Source organism: Sinohyriopsis cumingii, chromosome 19, assembly GCF_028554795.1.
Source record: "Sinohyriopsis cumingii isolate HCF-2022 chromosome 19, ASM2855479v2, whole genome shotgun sequence".
Lineage (NCBI taxonomy): Eukaryota > Metazoa > Mollusca > Bivalvia > Unionida > Unionidae > Sinohyriopsis > Sinohyriopsis cumingii.
Window position 1 is genome coordinate 7,851,526 of NC_142979.1, and position 19,954 is coordinate 7,871,479.

The 19,954-nt window shown below is 32.9% G+C and overlaps 1 protein-coding gene across 10 annotated transcripts in view; it reads left to right on the forward strand.

Annotated features, from left to right (window-relative positions):
• The window catches only part of LOC149775107 (RIMS-binding protein 2-like), a 381,635-nt gene that overhangs the window by 100,990 nt on the left and 260,691 nt on the right, over window positions 1–19,954 (forward strand). For all 10 annotated transcript variants that reach the window (XM_089943974.1, XM_089943975.1, XM_089943981.1 and 7 more), the window contains exons 3-4: window positions 6,142–6,273; window positions 9,864–10,052. In XM_089943974.1, the coding sequence (XP_089800100.1) occupies window positions 6,142–6,273; window positions 9,864–10,052 (321 nt within the window). The remainder of the gene's footprint in view (window positions 1–6,141; window positions 6,274–9,863; window positions 10,053–19,954) is intronic.

A 19,954-nucleotide genomic window follows, 5' to 3' on the forward strand; every position in this document is an offset into this window, starting at 1 on the left:
ATAATTCAGTAAGATATATGGCTCGCAAAAACATGCTTTTTGTCTTTTTTGAAGCAGAAATGTCATATCTTTTCTTGTTGTTATTGGCATGGGTATCAACACTATTTTTGTATTTGTTTTCTTGATAAAGATCAATCACGGAGAACATTATCAAAATGGAAATATTGCCTGCTTTTTGTAGAGCATCATGTGTAGATTAAAAATCCATCTCTCCAATAAAATTTACTCCAACCAAATTCCCGAAATGTACTATTAAAATCAATGAAGAGTTGGAATGTCTAAAATTTGTATTACATCCTTTTTTAGGCTTGGTTTGCTTTGATTTTGGACATTGCAGAATGAGTCTAGCGTAGTTATGTATTGAGTTCATGGTTATTTCCAGTAATAATGATGGATTTTGTAAAGTTTCAGTCACAAAATTGGATTAAAAAATAGAAAAAGGACAATTGTTTTCTTTCTAAATGAAGAAGCTTACAGAAAAATAGGCGTTATGTATATTTAATTTGCATTGTTTGTTTATTTGTTTTTTTTAAAATTTTTTAATTTCATGATAATGACCTTGACCTTGTGCACTGTTGTATACAACGTTGTTTACCTTTTTCTGACAGAAGGATACATATTAGGATTATTATTTTAAATTGAGTCAAACCTTCTAATTATAATTACCTGGGTAAGATGTTATCTTGTAAACATTTGGAATCTTCCAGAATGCAATCTTCCATTAGGTACAATGTAATAATTATTTTAATTTTTTTTGCAAATAGAACATTTTAATTATGTCCTATGTCAAGTAGATGATTATAAAATCTTGTTTTTATTGGAAACATTTTTTATTTCTGCAATAACATCTTAAGCAGAAATCCATCATTTTGTTGTGTCGAGTACTTCATTCAGGCTGGAATGTATTGAATCAAATTATTTATTCACTGGAAATACAAAGTGCTCATCTGAAATGGTATTTTTGGGAATGGACATTTTGATTTATAGTGAAATTCAAATACGGATATATTCTTGGATATTATTATTGTGAGTCAACAAAAGACAGTTGGCACATCATACCAACTACACTGATTACAGAATGGATGGAAACAATGCCATTGACATGGAATGACTGAAATACTCCAAGCCAAAAGAATAAAATGAATTAAATAATGTTATAGGGATCTTACCATTGGATAGTGATACATGAAGTATGAGAATTGGTCAGAATTTTATAATTGATAATCATGTATGATTTTGGGGACATCACAAAAGCTACACAAGTCAGGGAACCCAAAACTATCTTGCAATAAATAATCATCCATTAGAAAATGTCAAACATGAAAGGCTTGTAGGTGTGTCTGTAGATAATAATTTATTATGGAATGACCATATTGATAATCTTTGTAAAACACTGTCATCCAGAATTGCTCTTCTCAGCAGAATCAAGAAATATTTACCTATGGAAACTCGCAATCTATACTACAAGTCATATATTCTTTCAACAATGGATTATTGTTCTAATTTATTGGGGAAACTGTGCTAAATCTGAGCTTGACAGGATTTATATACTTCAGAAACGAGCAGCACATGTAATTTTAGATGCATCTGTTGATCATCCCTTAAAAGCATTATTTACAGAACTCAAACAGTTCACAATATATGACAGGATAGATTTTCACAAGGCAGTTCTTTTATATAAATGTCTACATGGAACTGCACCAGAGTATCTTCAGGACTTATTCCGGCCTTTTTCAACACAATACCAGTTGAGATCAATATCACATGGAAACCTTCTAATACCAAAACCAAGAACAGAGCAATTTAAAAAGAGTTTTCAATACTCTGGTACAGTTCTGTGGAACAAGCTTCCACTACATGTAAAATCTGCTGAAAATATTAGAGTATTTAAGAAAAGATATCATGAGCATGTATGTGTTTCTAATAGATAATGGAATTTAGTATTTTAATACTAAACATGTCAAGATAAACACTAATTATTGCTATCTTCATATAATGTGCATTGTTATACTCTCCTTAAGAGGGCCTCAAGGGAGAATAGTCCTTGACTAATGAGTCACCCTCTATAAATAAAGCATTAATATTATTATTATTATTATTACACTTCAGGCCATCAAAGGTACATCAACACTTTCAGCATTGGATTTATTTTGTAATACTAGTAAACTTTATTCAGAACTTTATTCTTTAGGACTTATGTTAGTAATTCTAGAATTATTTGGGATTTAATTTGCAATACCATAAGATTTTTTGTGTCATTTTTGCTTTGTATTTTAGGGTAATAAATTGTTTGTTGAGTTTTACAAAACCTTTTGGTTTTTGTTTTTTCTGTTACAGTGTTTAAGACCATAGAGTTGAAATGTAGGAATCAGAAAATTATGCTGTGTTAAACTGGGAAGTATTATGAAGAACTTTGCAATTAGCCCTGCTACTGAATTCATGAATAAAATTAATTTAGTTGGATTGACAGGAAAATAAAATCCCTCTATTCAAGGCCCAGTTGGTAAAGTAGATTCAAGGCACAGTCATTCATGATTTGACTTCAAATTTAAATGTTAAGTAGACTAGTTTTGGTGGCAAAATAAAGACATTAAAGTAAAATATGAGGAAATATTATATTTGGATATGGGGCTTACGCTTAAAGGAGCACAGTCTCTCATGCACCATTTTAAAGAACTGCAGCATATTTCCAAGAATTATGTAGATAAGTTTCTGATTTTAAGGGAAAATAGGAATCTGATGTATTTATCTTCAAGCTGTGGCTTTTGTAACATAAAAACATAAAAGTAAAGATATATTGATCTTGCTTTTGTGTTTGGACAGTAGTTTTCAAATATTTCCAATAATTGTCATTATTTTTCTTTTTTTATCACAAACTGTCAATCACAGCATTGGCTGCATGTGTAATGTTAGTCGTTTCATTGCTGTACATTTACACAGAATCAATGCTCATAACTTGTCACAAATATCTTTCATTATGATCTCTGCATAATAGCAAGTTATTTGTTTAAGAAACCTCCATATTTGATCTTTGAGATTTGCATTTAGTTTCTTTTTTTCTGAACGGTCTTAAAGCTTGATTGGTTTATTTAATTTGTAAGGTACTTCTAGCACTGACCAAAGTAGGTTAGTCTTATTTTTATGCTACAGTGGTCATGCTAAGTTTTTGAAAATAGTTAGCTTAGTTTTGATCTGTCAAGTCAAGAAACTTGATGGGTATATTTGACTTATAGGGTACTGTTTGCCATGGGCACAAGTAGGTTACAGTGACCTAAATTTATTGCTCTTGCAGCTTTGCAAAGTTGTGCATTTTGCCACAGCAGAGCAGGCAAGATAGTAGCATTTCGTGGAATTCATGTTAATTAGGAACAGATCACAGTAAATAGATGAAATCATTGACTCTTCATTAGCTTGCACTAATCTTTACAACAAGCTGTTTACTTAGCATTGGCCTGCACTGATTACAACAAGTCATGGACTCAACACTGGCCTGCACTGATTACAAGAAGTCATGGACTCAACACTGGCCTGCCCTGATTACAACAAGTCATAGACTCAACACTGGCCTGCGCTGATTACAACAAGTCATGGACTCAACAATGGCCTGAACTGATTACAACAAGTCATGGACTCAGCACTGGTCTGCACTGATTCTTACAAGCCTATTCTGTATTTGAAGCAGTGCATTTGCATAGTGCTTTCCCTATGTGGTGCTGTACTCCAAAACCAGGATAGTGAATTGACTACTCTAAGCCATTTGCCTTTGTCCAAGAGTACAGGAGAAATTTTGCTTGAGGAAAGACACAAGTACTTTAGTGGTACAAGTCACATGTCTTGCCATTATGAAAAGTTCATTAGTTGGATGCAAGCACCTCAATACAGTCATCAAGAAAATCCACACCCTCACACTATGTATTCCATTTACATAATGACTAAATTCCACAGCTAAAATTGAACATCTGGAATTGTATCCAATTTCTGTGCCCTTGTAACATGATATTATGATCAAAGGGATAGTGAATAATGTGTTAATGGAATTGAAGATATTGTGGGTTGTTTCAATTTTACCTTTTGCTTTCTCTAAGGTAAAAAAATGTAACTAAAGTGAGATGGCATTTTGTTGACATTAGAGACCTTGTTGATAAGAAAAGGAAGTGTTGACACTGAAGCCTTCAATTTACCAGCTACATTATTGACATAAAAAGCAGAAAAACTTTGAATGGGTTGCCAGCACTCTGGAAAGATATATTCAAAAAGAACATAAAACACAGTTTCAACTCTATGGTCTTAAACTAAGTGACAGAAAAGAGTGAAAACCAACAAGTCTTGTAAAATTCAACAAATAATTGATTTCCATGGAATGCTAAGTGAAAATTTTAAAAGAATTTACAGTATTGTGAATTAAATCTGAAACAGTCCTAAAAGTTCTATGATGAACCAAAGGTATGGCATGAAGTTCCAGTTGAATTCCAGTGGTGTTCCAAATAAATTCCATTAGTGAATATGTTGATGTGCTTGTAGTCTCAGATGTGATAATGTGCCAATGGCCTAGCATGTGGCAGTGTGTTAAGAGTCTTTTGATATATAAAAATAATATAATCCAAAATGTCCTTGACTGCATTCACTATAATTTCAAATTAAGGATTTAGAGCAAGAAATATTAACCCTTTACATCATGCAAGCGCCTTTGGATGCCTCTACTCCATTCGCACGGAAGCACCTTTTGACACATGCTGTAAACATCAGCCATTTTAAGTGGGTTTATCAGTAACTTGCTGTGATTTCACACCATAGGTTGTATTAGTAAGCTGTAATAACATTGGTTGTATCAGTAAGCTGTAATTACATTGGTTGTATCAGTAAGCAGTTGTGATTTCACACCATTGGCTGTATCAGTAAGCTGTTGTGATTTCACACAATTGGTTGTATCAGTAAGCCGTTGTGATTTCACACAATTGGTTGTATCAGTAAGCCATTGTGATTTCACACCATTGGTTGTAACAGTAAGCTGTAATAACATTGGTTGTATCAGTAAACTGTAATAACATTGGTTGTATCAGTAAGCTGTAATTACATTGGTTGTATCAGTAAGCTGTTGTGATTTCACACAATTGGTTGTATCAGTAAGCCATTGTGATTTCACACAATTGGTTGTATCAGCAAGCCGTTGTGATTTCATACCATTGGTTGTATCAGTAAGTCGTGATTTCACATAATTGGTTGTATCAGTAAGCCATTGTGATATCACACCATTGGTTGTATCAGTAAGCCATTGTGATATCACACCATTGGCTGTATCAGTAAACCATTGTGATTTCACACCACTGGTTGTATCAGTAAGCCATTGTGATTTCACACCATTGGTTGTATCAGTAAGCCATTGTGATTTCACACCATTGGCTGTATCAGTAAGCCGTTGTGATTTCACACCATTGGTTGTATCAGTAAGCTGTTGTGATTTCACACCATTGGCTGTATCAGTAAGCCCTTGTGATATCACACTATTGGTTGTATCAGTAAGCCATTGTGATATCACACCATTGGTTGTATCAGTAAGCCATAATAACATCTTGCTACAGGACAGTGACTTTGTTTTCACCTTGCAGAAGTTGAACATCACAGAACTCAAACAAAACATTTTCTTCAAAACACCGAGACGATGCTGTTATTTATTAGCCATTGTTCAGACTATTAACTTTATACATCTCAAATTGAGAACTGAGTACTTTGTATTGTGGGTAATCTTTGCCAATGTGATTCTTGATACACAGAGTACCATTGAATTTGTATGGTGACAGTACTTATCTGTGTGTGGGGTGGGTGGGTGGATCTCTTTTATTTTTGCTTTTTTTGTTTATTTGCATGTAATAATTTCATTGAAATGCAAGTTTGGCATGACACTTATATAAAGTCTGATATTTGAGAGCATTTATCTAATACAGTTTTATTTGTATAGTCATATTTTTTTATAAGAAATTATTCAGCTAATCTCTAAAAATATATGCGGCATATGACTTTTTTTGTTTGTAAAGAATCATCCAGATGTTTCTTGTCTGGATCAAGTTTTAAAATGTTTGCATAAAGTCAGATATATTTGGGTGTCCTTTATATTGAATATGTAGATATGTTTGTGGTTTCCAGAAACGAAAACAAGATGACAAGAAACCACTGGAGGAAAAAATCAAAACTCTTAAGAAACGAAATGCAGAGCTTGCCGCCATTGCTAGACGCCTGGAAGAGAAGGCCAAACATTTGCAGCAGGAGAATATGAAGGTGACTTATTCTCACAAAATTTTTTACAAAGTTTTTTGTCTCTCATCATTATCTTATGAAAGAACTGACATTCATTCATCCATTCATTCATCTGTCTTTCACATGTTATGAGAAAGTTGCCTGTTTCATTCTGTGATTTCTTGTAATAGGAACCACTTATCACTGTGCCTGTTTCTGAGCAGCATAAGAATATTATGGAATTGGATTGGTAATAACATTGGTAGTAATAATAGTAATGATGATAATAAAAAAATAATTAATAATAATAATAATAATAATAATAATGATAATAATAATGATAATAATAATAATATTAATAATAATGGACTCTGTTTTTGGAGGGTAATTCAGTTATAATCTAACTTTATCTGAGCAGTCATAGTAATGTTATTTTTTGATCTAGTGAAAGCTAGCTGACACAACCAATTTTAAGTGAAATTAGTTTTACCATCAGCATTTCAGCTCTTACTCTTCATCAGAGAAATATATTTTTATTAAATGAAAGTGAGAGGGAAAATTTTTATCAATGAAACTAATAATGCTTTTTGTATGGGAAATTGATTACTATTCATACGAATGGTGTATTTGGTGTTCAGTCGTTTAAATTTTCTGTACTGAAAGAGCCTTGAAATGATCTGAACAATTTCTGTTAGCTGTTGGAATTGCAAGGGAAATAACTGTAGTCAACATTCAAGCATATTTATTCTGCTTTCTCTCCCTTGATTCATGTTTTCTTTCTGTCTCTATCTCCCTCTTTAGCAGTACCTCCTCTCCCAAATTAAAATTGTGCACTTGTCAGTGATAATTAGAATGTATCCGTAGCACATTGAATCATTCTTCTTAAAATCAGACCCATGTAGGAGAAAATCATAGTTCAGTCCTGCATTTTAGTTTGAATAATTGAAAATTGTTGATAGAACATACATTATTATAGCTGGCCTTTGTGTGTGTATGTTTAATTCTAATAATCCATATCCTGACACTAAATCTAGTATTTCCCAGTTTTCTTAACTATTTGCAAGTTCCAATGATCACTACGAATGAAAGTGTACAACTCAAATGTTGGATAGGACTTGAATGTACATAATTTACTGTCTCTCCCACACACCCCCAAGACATTACATACTCCAATGTTTGAAATATCTGCATAATTTTTAATCAAACCAGTTCTTGTCTTGAAAATTTATAAAGAAATTTATCTGAGGATAGGCAATAAATAAATGGGAACATACTGTTATTTCATTTGTTAACTATTAATCTAATAGGTAGGATAAAGGTAAAAATAAATTAAAAACTATGTTTAAACTTCAATAAAATGAGGAATAAATAAAAATCCTACAGCAAAAAAAATGAAAAACATGATGCAATCTATTTTTAAGTAAGAAATTAATATTTTTTGAAGAACAATAACCAAGGGAATTAAATCTTGCAGGAGTAAATTTAGTAAGAAGTTCCATATTAAAAAAATCTATACGAGACAAGGGCTGTAAAAGTCTTCTTTCATGTATGGTCTACTGTCCACCTGTTGTCAGAAATATTTGATTTTATTGTAAACTGCAGAAAGGTTATGAAACATCTTAGGATAAGAAGATAAATGAAAATGTTTGCTAATCAGAAAAATCAGAATCAGAATGTGCACTTGTATTTATATGTATTTTTATTATAAGTATTTTATAAGTATTTTTATTATAAGTATTTTTATAGATAGGTGAAAACTATTGTATCTTGTACCTTTTAAAAAGCACAATAGAAACCAAATTATAAAGCTTTTAGATCACATTTCTACATAGATATTTGCCTTCATCACATTTTTGCGTAGATATTTACATTAAACACATTTCTACATAGATATTTACCTTGAACAATAGTGAAAGGTGGATACAAGAATTTACTGGTTTTGTATGCAGGTATTTTCTGCAAATCATTTGTTATGGGGAGAAATAAAAATCAGAAAATTTTCTAATTAGACCCATTAACTACTTTGGCTCATGTGACTTTGTGCCTCTGTTTTGAAGCAAGTGTGAATAAACATTTAAAACATATATGTACTGCGGCCCAATTTTATATTTTAGTTTTGTTTAAAAGAGAACAATTAATTCTGAGTCATATCTGGTCCTTTGGATAAATTACTAAAGAAAGTTAAACTTTTAATCAACATGGGAATTCTTTGGATAAAATACTAAAATGTGAAAAAATATATGGCACTTACCCCTCCCCCCATTAAAAACCATTGAATATTGTTATGAATCTATGGTCTTAAACTAAATAACAGAAATAAACAGATAATTTATTTCCCTAAATACTAAGTGAAAATTGGAAATAAACTTAGGATATTATGAATTAAGTCTTATTAAGCTCCGGAGGTATTACAAAGAAGATCCAACTCTGGAAGTAGTCTTGAATGTATTAATATGCCAGTGTGGAGATCTGCCAACAATCTTTTGATATTTTCACAATAACATAATCGAAGATGTCCTTGTCTGAATTCACTATGATTCGAAATTAATGTATCAATCCAAGAATATTATTGATGAGCACTTTGTATTTCCGGTGAATAATAATTTGAATAAATAATTCAACCCGAATGAAATACTGAACACAAAAATTCAAATGATTCTACTTAAGATGTTACAATAAGAGTTTGCAATTTTTAATGTAAACAAGATTATATAACAACTAAGACAAAAATAGAACCAGGATGATGGTCAGAAGTTCATTTCTAGAAAATTCTAAGTTGTCAACAAGATAAAATCTGTTACTAAAATTATATTATAGAATATGGTAAATGTTAGGTACAACAGGTCCATTATTGTGGGGATACCAATGTTCTTGACTCGGATTAAGATAATGATCCTAATATTTAACCTACACTCAGAGAAATATGATCCATGTATTATCTTGTTTAGAGAATGAATGACCCTAGTCAGGGTCACAATGAACTTGATTTTAGACAAGGTCAAATACAAGCTACTTATACATAACACATGATGAAAAAAAAGAACAATTGAAATTTAATACACATACCAATATGTAGTACAGTATACGTTGTACACATTTACTTGCATCTGTAGTGTATTATTTCTAGTGTATAATTGCTTGTGATTCTTTTCTAATGAATGAGTTTAGAATACATTGTTGTCCAGTACTCTATTTGCCACCACCACCATTAGGGAGCACACCTTTTCTGGGCACAGTACATTTTTTCATGGAAACATTTCATGATGTGGATAGTGGTTTAGGTTATATATTGAAACTTGCAATTACTGTTTTAATTGGTATAAGATTTTCTTTAAAGAAGAAGCTGAAATTGTAGATAAGGAATCAAATCATATATAGCTAATGAAATTATAACATTTCAAATAATTTACTTAATGACTGAAATTTTTCATATATTTTTTTGTTGTTGTACTGGTACAAATCATAACATAAAAATATTTGTTATCATTTTCTCTAAAAGCTCCACATTTGAAGAATCTACACTTTAATTGTATTGATTAACAGTATGGAAAATCTGAGGATATGAATTATTTCAGACTATACAGTTTAATAGCAATCAAAAGGCAAATATTGTTTATGTTCTTTACTTCTAGAAAACAAAAGAAATTACGGGTCCACATGATACAGATCATCTCAAGAAAATGTTTGCTCGACAACGAGCGAAAGATCTTGCAGAGCATGCAAAAAGCATGCTGGCAAAAGATCGTGAAATTGAGGATCTTAGGAAAAAGTGCCAAGAACTTGCAGACCAACTCAGCAATTCTGATTTCTCAGGGCCAGAGGTAGGTGAATTGATAAAGAAATAGTACCAAAAAAAAAACATCTTGATAAAAGACAAGAGCTTGAAAAGAATTGAACAATTTAGTTTTACAACATTTGCATGCATACATATAAATTACAATACACAATGTTTGATACAGTCGTTATAGACCACAAGATCATATGGAATGGTCTGTTGTCTGTTTGTGTGTCCATTAGCACATACTTGTTATGGCTACTCCTCCCCAAAAACTTTGAGGATTGCATTGGAACATTATGCACACACACTTATGTATGCACACTCTCACACACACAGTCTCTTTGGTTCTAAATGATCAGACTTATCACTACTCCTCCTGATTATACCAGTATTGTTCTTCTACCATAAGATTCAGTTTGAATATGTACATGTTATATAGTAAAATTCATCAAGGTGTCAGACCATCAGTTTGAATATGTACATGTTATATAGTAAAATTCATCAGGGTGTCAAACCATCAGTTTGTATATGTACATGTCATGTAGTAAAATTCATCAAGGTGTCAGACTATCAGTTTGAATATGTACATGTTATGTAGTAAAATTCATCAAGGTGTCAGACCATTAGATTTTATATGTACATGTTATGTAGTAAAATTCATCAAGGTGTCAGACCATCAGTTTGAATATGTACATGTTATGTAATAAAATTCATCAAGTTGTCAGACCATCAGTTTGAATATGTACATGTTATATAGTAAAATGCATCAGGGTGTCAAACCGTCAGTTTGTATATGTACATGTCATGTAGTAAAATTCATCAGGGTGTCAAACCATCAGTTTGTACATGTACATGTCATGTAGTAAAATTCGTCAAGGTGTCAGACCATCAGTTTGAATATGTACATGTTATATAGTAAAATTCATCAGGGTGTCAAACCATCAGTTTGTATATGTACATGTCATGTAGTAAAATTCATTAAGGTGTCAGACCATCAGTTTGAATATGTACATGTTATGAAGTAAAACTCATCAAGGTGTCAGACCATCAGTTTGAATATGTACATGTTATTTAGTAAAATTGATCAAGGTGTTAAACCATTAGTTTTTATATGTACATGTTATGTAGTAAAATTCATCAAGGTGTCAGACTATCAGTTTGAATATGTATATGTTATGTAGTAAAATTCGTCAAGGTGTTGAACCATCAGTTTAAATATGTACATGCTATGTAATAAAATTCATCAGGGTGTCAGACCATCAGTTTGAATATGTACATATTATGTAGTAAAATTCATCAAGGTGTCAGCCCATCACTGAACCATATTGCTTTATATTTAGATAAACATGGCTACATTTGAACTTAGCAAGAGATTGGAAGAATTTCACTTCCAGCTTTTTTGTTTGAGGATTTATGACCCATGATGGCATGTACTCCCAAGTGACAGCTCAACTTTACCAAAGATTTCTGGATTTCGGCAAAATTTCTTCTTAAGCTATATTGACCAGATCTTGGAAGAATTTGATTTCCAGCTTTGAAGGATTTATGACCTCTGATGGCCTGTTCTCCCAACTTTAAACTTTCAGCTTAACTTAGATAATAACTGTAACTGGTTTTAATTTTTTTTTTAAATTGCTAGTAAAATGGAATATTGCAAGTTGTTTTTTTTTTCCACTTGTGAAAAAATGCAAGTAGTAAACAATTAAATGATAGCCTTGTAGTTCTTGTCACACTGATGTGCTCATCTCATAGCCTTAACATAGTCACTTTGTGCTTGTAACAGATGAGCTCAACAAAAAAAATCAGTCAATAACTTCTGCAAATTAAGGCTGGGAAATTCAATCGGAGGTCTGCAGTTTGTATAATATGCAGAAATGGAAACAAAAGTTTGAATCACAGCTAGTGCAACTTGAGACCCAGACAGACAATTTCCTCATTTTACATCATTATTGATTTCTTAGTGTCATCTGTCAAACCTGTTCTTTTAGAGTAAATGCACAGAACATTGCAAGTAGACTTGTTTGTAATTTATTTGTTATAGCCTCTTGTCCTAAAAGCTGCAAACCCCTGAGATACATTAGGCCAAAAACAATGTGCCTTTCGGCTTAGCTTACTTTCCTTGTTTTTCATAGCAGATGTTAGCACTTTTTCCCCCATGTTGAAAATAAAAATGCAGATTTAAAAAAAGAATCCGGAAATTAATTTGCCCGTCTAATTGAGTTGGTTTTGCCCAGTACTTGTAGCGCTTAATACATTGTATATGCTAGTCACTATAGTATATATAATGTTAAAAAAAAATACCTACCTGCTCGAATTTTAAAACCAATGCAGTAGGAAACAGACATATTATTTTGAGCCCTTACTGTCAAATCCAGATTGCCATTTACTGTGTTTTTGTTAATTAAAGAATAAATATTTTTTAAAACTACTTTTAACCATAATACCAAATTTATTTTCATAACCTCTGCAGATTGCTACGTAATTGGCCTCAAATTTGAAGAAATGTGTACCCCAATAATTAGCATATATATTTCTTTAAAATCATTATTTTCTCCATGAAAAAAATAATGGTGATTGATAGAGGATTTTTATGTGTTGTTGAAAGTTGATGCAAAGATGTTGATGTTATTAAGATTTGAACTTAGATATGTTATAGGTTTTAGATTGTCAATTATTATGCAAATAGAGAATTTAGGATACCATATACTCGGCACCATCATCATCTTCGTAATGTGGTGATTTACTATCCAGGTGGCTGATTGGTCTCAGGCATTCACCTTTGTAGATTACTGACATCTCACCCCTGTCGGTGTGGGTTTGAGTTTCAGGATCGGCCAACATGGGTATGTGAGAAAGCTTTGCCAGTAGCCTTCCTTTGGGTTGATGGTCCTTCCCAGTTTCTTTCTCCACCAAATGTACTGGCCACCATGTTTACCTGTCATGTGCTGAAAAATGACATTAAACTCTTAACATCCATCCAACCAGTTTTTGATATTATCCATACACCAACCAGTTTTTGATATTATCCCTACAAACAGGACAGATCTGTACGTCAACTGTTACAGTGACGGTAACAAAATAATTCCAAACACTTGGCCCTCTTAATTTCTTTTCATGATTTACTAAGCTCAGTCTAATTTATATCTTAATTGTAAATTTAAAATGAGTAAAATTTTTCATAATGTGTTAAGATGTGTTGATGAAAAATGTAGACATGTCCATGGCAAGGAGAACTTGAGTTGTCTTCAGTTTTGAAGCTGCACAGTTTGGTCTCACTGGACAGTTTTTCTGGTGAATTTTCATCAGACAATGACCTTTTGCAGAAAAATGAGAATAATTTTACACTGAAGATACAAACAAACTAATGATTTTTGTAGAAAGCATACATGTGAGATTTTGACTGTGGCAATCAGGTTAATTCCTTATACAACTGGTGACTTTTATACTGAACCAACACTGCCACCAACCCCTAAATTTTACATTCATCTTTGACAGCAAAGAGCTATTTTGGATATTTTCCTGTGACAAGGCAGCTACAAGAATCAGTATGTGCTTTATGCATGAATGAAGTTCACTAGTACTATAACAAATTAGCATACTTTTCATCACCCCTCAACCATCTAGATTTTTAGATATTTACCTCTGTAGCAGACACACATAAATATGTAAGCCAAGTCGACAGCTCATTTGCAGCCCAAGTTATGCATTTGATCTCCAATGCTCAATAACTATGACAGGCAGTCACCAACAAGCCAACCTATTTCCAAGCCTAACTCAAAGTAAATCTAAACCACATTACAGATTTAACTTCTGTGTGAATTTATAAATGTTAGGTTTGTGATAAATAGTTTCATTTCAAAATATGAAACATCCAGTGAGACCTTTTGCATGTTGTCAAGCTCTTCAGCTTAGAAAGTAAGGAAATCTTGCATGTAGTCAGCAATCCCATAATGCCTAAATAGAAATGATCATTTCTGACTAACTTTTGAAGTTTGGGATACCAATCTAAATATTGGGATATTGGGCCATTGCTGTAATCTAATCATAAAATATTTCTTTTGTGATTTTCCAAGACTTTTATCAGTGTTTTTTTTTACTTCTTCATGGATTCAGTCTGTGCGCATATGCATTTTAGTCTATTTTTCTGCATACAAAATTGTTGTGTGTCTTCCCAGTGTAATTCTGTTGAATAACAGCTTTTACCAGTGTAATTCTGTTGAATAACAGCTTTTACCAGTGTAATTCTGTTGAATAACAGCTTTTACCAGTGTTCCTCCTTAGGGGCATTTATCTTGGAAGAAATCTGCAGAGCACTTCAATTTGATTCTTTAGAAAGTTTGCAGCCAAAAAGTGTATTTACTGTGTACTTTAATGCACAAAATTGTTTTACAAACTCCCCCAATCTTTAAAGAAAAGGTGGGAACAGCATATCCACATTTCCATTCTGCTTTATCCCTGAACATTAGTGATGTGTTGCACGCCATATTGGGTGTCATATCTACAATGTCAAGGTAATGGCTCATGTTTTACTTTTTCATCACACTTTCCTTGCAGTAGGGTGTGTGTGTGGACCTATTGAAGAAAAATGAGAATAATTTTACAATGAAGATACAAAAAAAAACAAACTAATGATTTTTGTAGAAAGCATACCTATGAGATTTTGAGTTGGGGCATTTCTTCAGTATCAATGTCTTTAAGGAAACACTGAAAAAAATAGTCTAAAATGCATATGCGCACAGACTGAATCCATGTAGAAGTGAAAAAACACTGATAAAAGTCTTGGAAAATTACAAAAGAAAAATTGTATGATTAGATTACAGAGTTGTTTGAGATTAATATGTTTTTCTTCACACTTCACTTCTGCTTTACAAGATTAGAGTCATTGGAGATGAACAAATTGAAGTTTGAAAATTCATAACATCATCACGAAAAGGATTTATCATGTGCTACATTAGTGTTTGTAATGTTTCTTCATTGTCAAGGTCATGGCCCAATAATTTTACCATTTACACTTTCCTTTATGGCTCTTAACTTTAGAGTAACTTTAGAGTAACTTTAAGTTTGAAGCTGTTTGAGAACTTGGAATGAAATTTAGCATACTGGTATATCATCTTGGCATATGGTATGTCATCTTGGCATACTGGTATATCATCTTGGCATACTGGCATATCATCTTGGCATACTGGTGAATCATCTTGGCATACTGACATATCATCTTGGCATACTGGTGAATCATCTTGGCATACTGGCATATCATCATGACATACTGGTATATCATCTTGGCATACTGGTATATCATTATGCTGCATAGTCAAATTTTGGTTGAGTTATTTCCAAGGTCAAGATTGTGGCTCAAGATTTTAAGTCTTCCATCACTTTCTGCATTGTAACTTAGAGTTGTTAAGGTCATGGTCAATATTTTAAGTCTTCCATCTTAGAGTTGTCTGAGATTAATGGATGAAATTTTGTATGCACATACATCGTCACTGGAACTTGTGTCATGTGACATAATGGAGTTTATGTCTTCAAGGTCAAGGTCATGGCTGAACATTGTATTCTTCAACCAGATTTTACTTGCTAAAGTCAATGTGTCGTTGTGAACTTTTGTGACCTTTCCTTGGTATGCGACTGCTCCGGTGACCTAGCGGTTATAGTGTCTACCTCAGATGTGGTAGGTCTTGGGTTTGAACCCTGGCAGAATCATACCAAAGACATATAAAATAATGGTACTAACAGCTGCCTCGCTTTGTGCTCGGCATTCAGAGGTTAGTTCTAGGTCTGGTTGTCCTGGTGTCAGTATAATGTGACTGGGTAGGACATGATGATGCGTGTCTGTACCATGATGCCCCAGTGCTAGACATCACTATTACACTCTAGACATCACTATCACACCATCATCATAGTGATATGACTAGAAAAGTTTTAAAGCTACATTAAAAATCCAAATCAAGCACACACACACACACACACACACACACACACACACTAATTAGTGATCTAAGCCACACACTCAGTCAGTAATTAGTGATCTAAGTCAAGAGGCCCAAGTAGGACTGAGCTTGTTCACCTGGGTGGCAGCTGCCTAACAAGCAAGTGCAACAGAATTGGGCCAAGTAATCTGGGTCATTAAAATGCTTTCTATACAAATTTCTATGCTGTTGATTCAATTTGCTATAAAAGCAATTACTGCAAAGTTACTCTATATTTGTATCTTCATCCAGATTGGCAGAATTTGCGCATTGACAAAATAATTTGTTTGTGCATGATAACTTGAGTACTAGACTTTATACCTTGACCAAAGTTTGTGGAGAGCTAACTCTTAAGGTAGGGATGAAGCCTGGGTAAAACAATTAAAGATCAGAGTTATTGTAGCTCAAAGAAAATATTTAATATCGTTTCATTAAAGACATTGATAATTGAATAAATGCCCAAAAAAGTTCCCCATGTTGATTGTTTAGAAAGTTGGCACTGACTTAAGTCAGTGACTTAGTTTTGTAATGTTCACATAAAAGGAATTATTGGGCTATAGTAAAGTGCACAGAATTGTCAAACAGCTTGTGGAAACTTCAGGTTGAAATAAAAGTGTTTGGTAAACAAGCCTAGTACTTAGATTGATCAGTGATGGATTGAAATTTCTGTTATTGCCTGGGCAGACAGATCAATTTGCTCAAGTCAGTTAGCATTGACCTGCTGATGAATCTAATCACCAGTCTAGGTGTCATTGTTTACCCTGTTTATTTGCTTATAAGAAGAGTCCAAGTACAAACTACACAGACAGAGACTTGCCATCTGATAATATGCTGGCAGATCTGGGTCTGTGCAGTTTGTTAGGAGTAATCACTGCAACAAACAACATATACCCTGGTCTGCAGTCGCATTACGCTATGGCAGATCAGGATCTTTGTTGTATTGACTTGACTTATTAGTGAGTGCATATGGTATTTAATTGTATTGTTTCTCTGTGTGCTGGATCAGTCAAGTGGTCAGTGGAAAATTGGTCACTCAGCAGTTAATTATGCACCATTTCAGATCTCTGTAATGTAAACATCTCTTATTCTGTTTTCATGATGAGATTTTAACCCCAATTTCAAAGGTCCTCTGTTGATGACCTTGTCTTTTTTCAAGGAGAAAAACTCAGATTTAAAAAAAAGTGTTTGCTGATTAGTGGGGCATTTTTCTTTCTTTCAGACAGATCCAGAGGCACTGTGTGTGTGTGTGTGTGTGTGTGTGTGTAATACCCTTACATTTTTCAAAGAAGGGCAGAATTTGATAAACATTGGACAGATTTAATGAAGATACAAATTTAAAGATTGTAAATATAATAATGGAAGTTCAATTTTGAAAAGTGAGTCCTGTTTATGGAAAACTACAGCCCAAATATTGAAAACTGAAAGTCCAGTAAATGAAAAAATGCAGCCAGAGTTTTAAAAATGAGAATCTGGTATATGGAAAACACAGTCCTAATTTTGAAAACTGAGAACCTAGCATCATACACTGAAGATCATGGAAGCATGGACTTTCATCAGGGCATATACTGTGTCTAAAATAGTAATTGACCTATCACCAGGACATGTACTGTATCTGAAATAGTAATTGACCTATTACCAGGACATATACTGTGTCTGAAATGGTAATTAACCTATCACCAGAGCATATACTCTTTCTGAAATGGGAATTGAGATAGAACATAGATTACTGAACCTTTTCATTAGTATTGGACATATTACACAATATTATATTGTTTTGGACATATTACACAATATTACATTGTATTGGACATATGACACAATATTGCATTGTATTGGATATATTACACAATATTACATTGTATTAGACATATTACACAATATTACATTGTATTGGACATATTACACAATATTACATTGTATTGGACATATTACACAATATTACATTGTATTGGACATATTACACAATATTACATTGTATTGGATATATTACACAATATTACATTGTATTGGACATATTACACAATATTACATTGTATTGGATATATTACACAATATTACATTGTATTGGACATATTACACAATATTACATTGTATTGGACATATTACACAATATTACATTGGATTGGATATATTACACAATATTACATTGTATTGGACATATTACACAATATTACATTGTATTAGACATATCACACAATATTACATTGCATTATTTATGTCAACACTTAATGCCTCCTTAATAGTAATACATTTTTTTATATTGTATGCTGAAAATTTAATGAAAATAGTTGAAAAATGTTGAAGGTATAATGATTTCAATTTCTTTGTAATATATTGTTATCGTTGTGTCTGAAATTGGGCTTGAATGTTTGTCAAGCTTCCATTGGACCTTAAATTGGTGTTTTAGTCATGATGCACCTCTGTGGGATTTGTGCAAAAAAATAGATACCAAGCTCTGTACAAAAGTGATTTATTGCACCATAAGTTTCACAGGAAGGTGAACAATTCACTTTTTTTAACCTTTAATCTCGTGGATGCACCAGCTAAGGTCTGAAATGCACTGTGATTACTTTTATGATAATGAACTAAATCCATCAAGTGATTGTTCCAATTGCTCTTTGTTCCCCCCCCCCCCCCCCCCCATTATATTGCATGCTATGACTTTGATGTAGCACCATTTATCATTTGTAAAATTGGACAGTCTTTTCACCAAGAGGTACATATGGAAGGATGGATTACTGATTTCTTTACGTTATTATAAGGTCCATGTCATGAAACAATGATGCATCCTATAGTGATGAAGCTGGAAAACCCCACAAAAAGACAAGTCAAGAAGAAAGTCTAACAGAAAGTAAAATTTCTGATGAATTCAATTTGAAAAGGACAGGACCAAGGGGAAAAAATACCCATCACACTTTCAAGTAATCACTTGAAGGCTGAAGTTTGCAAAGACTGATGACTTGGGGACTTAGCCTTCATCTGTTAATAGAGCATGGCCAGAGACAATGACTGGAAAAAAATCTAAAAGTGAAGTCTTATTGACAGATTGACTCATAAGGATCACCCCAGTGACTTAATTATTTCAGTTAAGGAGACCATTTTATCCTTTTTCCTTAGACCTGTCTGAAATGCTGCTTAAATCATCTGTTACATTCACCAACAATAGTATTTGTCTGCAGTTCAGAGATGTTGACACATGTTAGTGTTTGCCTGCCATATTGTGATACATTTAAGTTAATGGGGATTTGTATCATTTAGTCATAGCTTGTACATTTTACAACAGGCTAATGTTGCTAATACGGCTTTTATCTTCATCAAACCAGTCAAAATGGATTTCAATTTTTCATCTTTAGTTTTTATGGTTTAATTGGTTGAGTAGTAATAGCTAGTTTCAAAGACTAGTTATATAAAATATATTTATACCTCTCCCTACCCACTTAGTCATTTTCACTTCCTGAACGTCAGAGGTAAATTGTATAAAAAAGAGCCGATAACTTTTTTACATTTTATTTGTTTGGTAATTCATTCATTGCATTTTCAGAAGCTGGTATTGTCTAGTCTGGCAAAATTCATTTTCCATATTTTAATAGCTGCTATGTATAGTGTACTTTAGACTAATTCAGGCTGAGTTTTTAGAACAAGGGAGCAGTCATTTTAGTTAGCAGTGTGCTTAGATCATGTACAATTTCCAAAAGTACAATATCCAAAGAAATATCATCCACATTACATTAATGTAGCATAGAGGTATGCTAACATTCTCTACATTGTGCATGTTTTAAATGCAAACAACTTCACCTTACATACGTCACTCTCTCAAAAGTACATAATAACTGGTGAGTACCCCCTTATGCTGCTAGAGAAAAAGGGCAATAACTCTTAACAAGTCTGTCATACAGTACATTAAGCTGCAAGAGAAGGGCAATAACTTTAAAGAAATTGGGGGAGCAAAGTGTTGATATATGCATCTTGTAGAGAT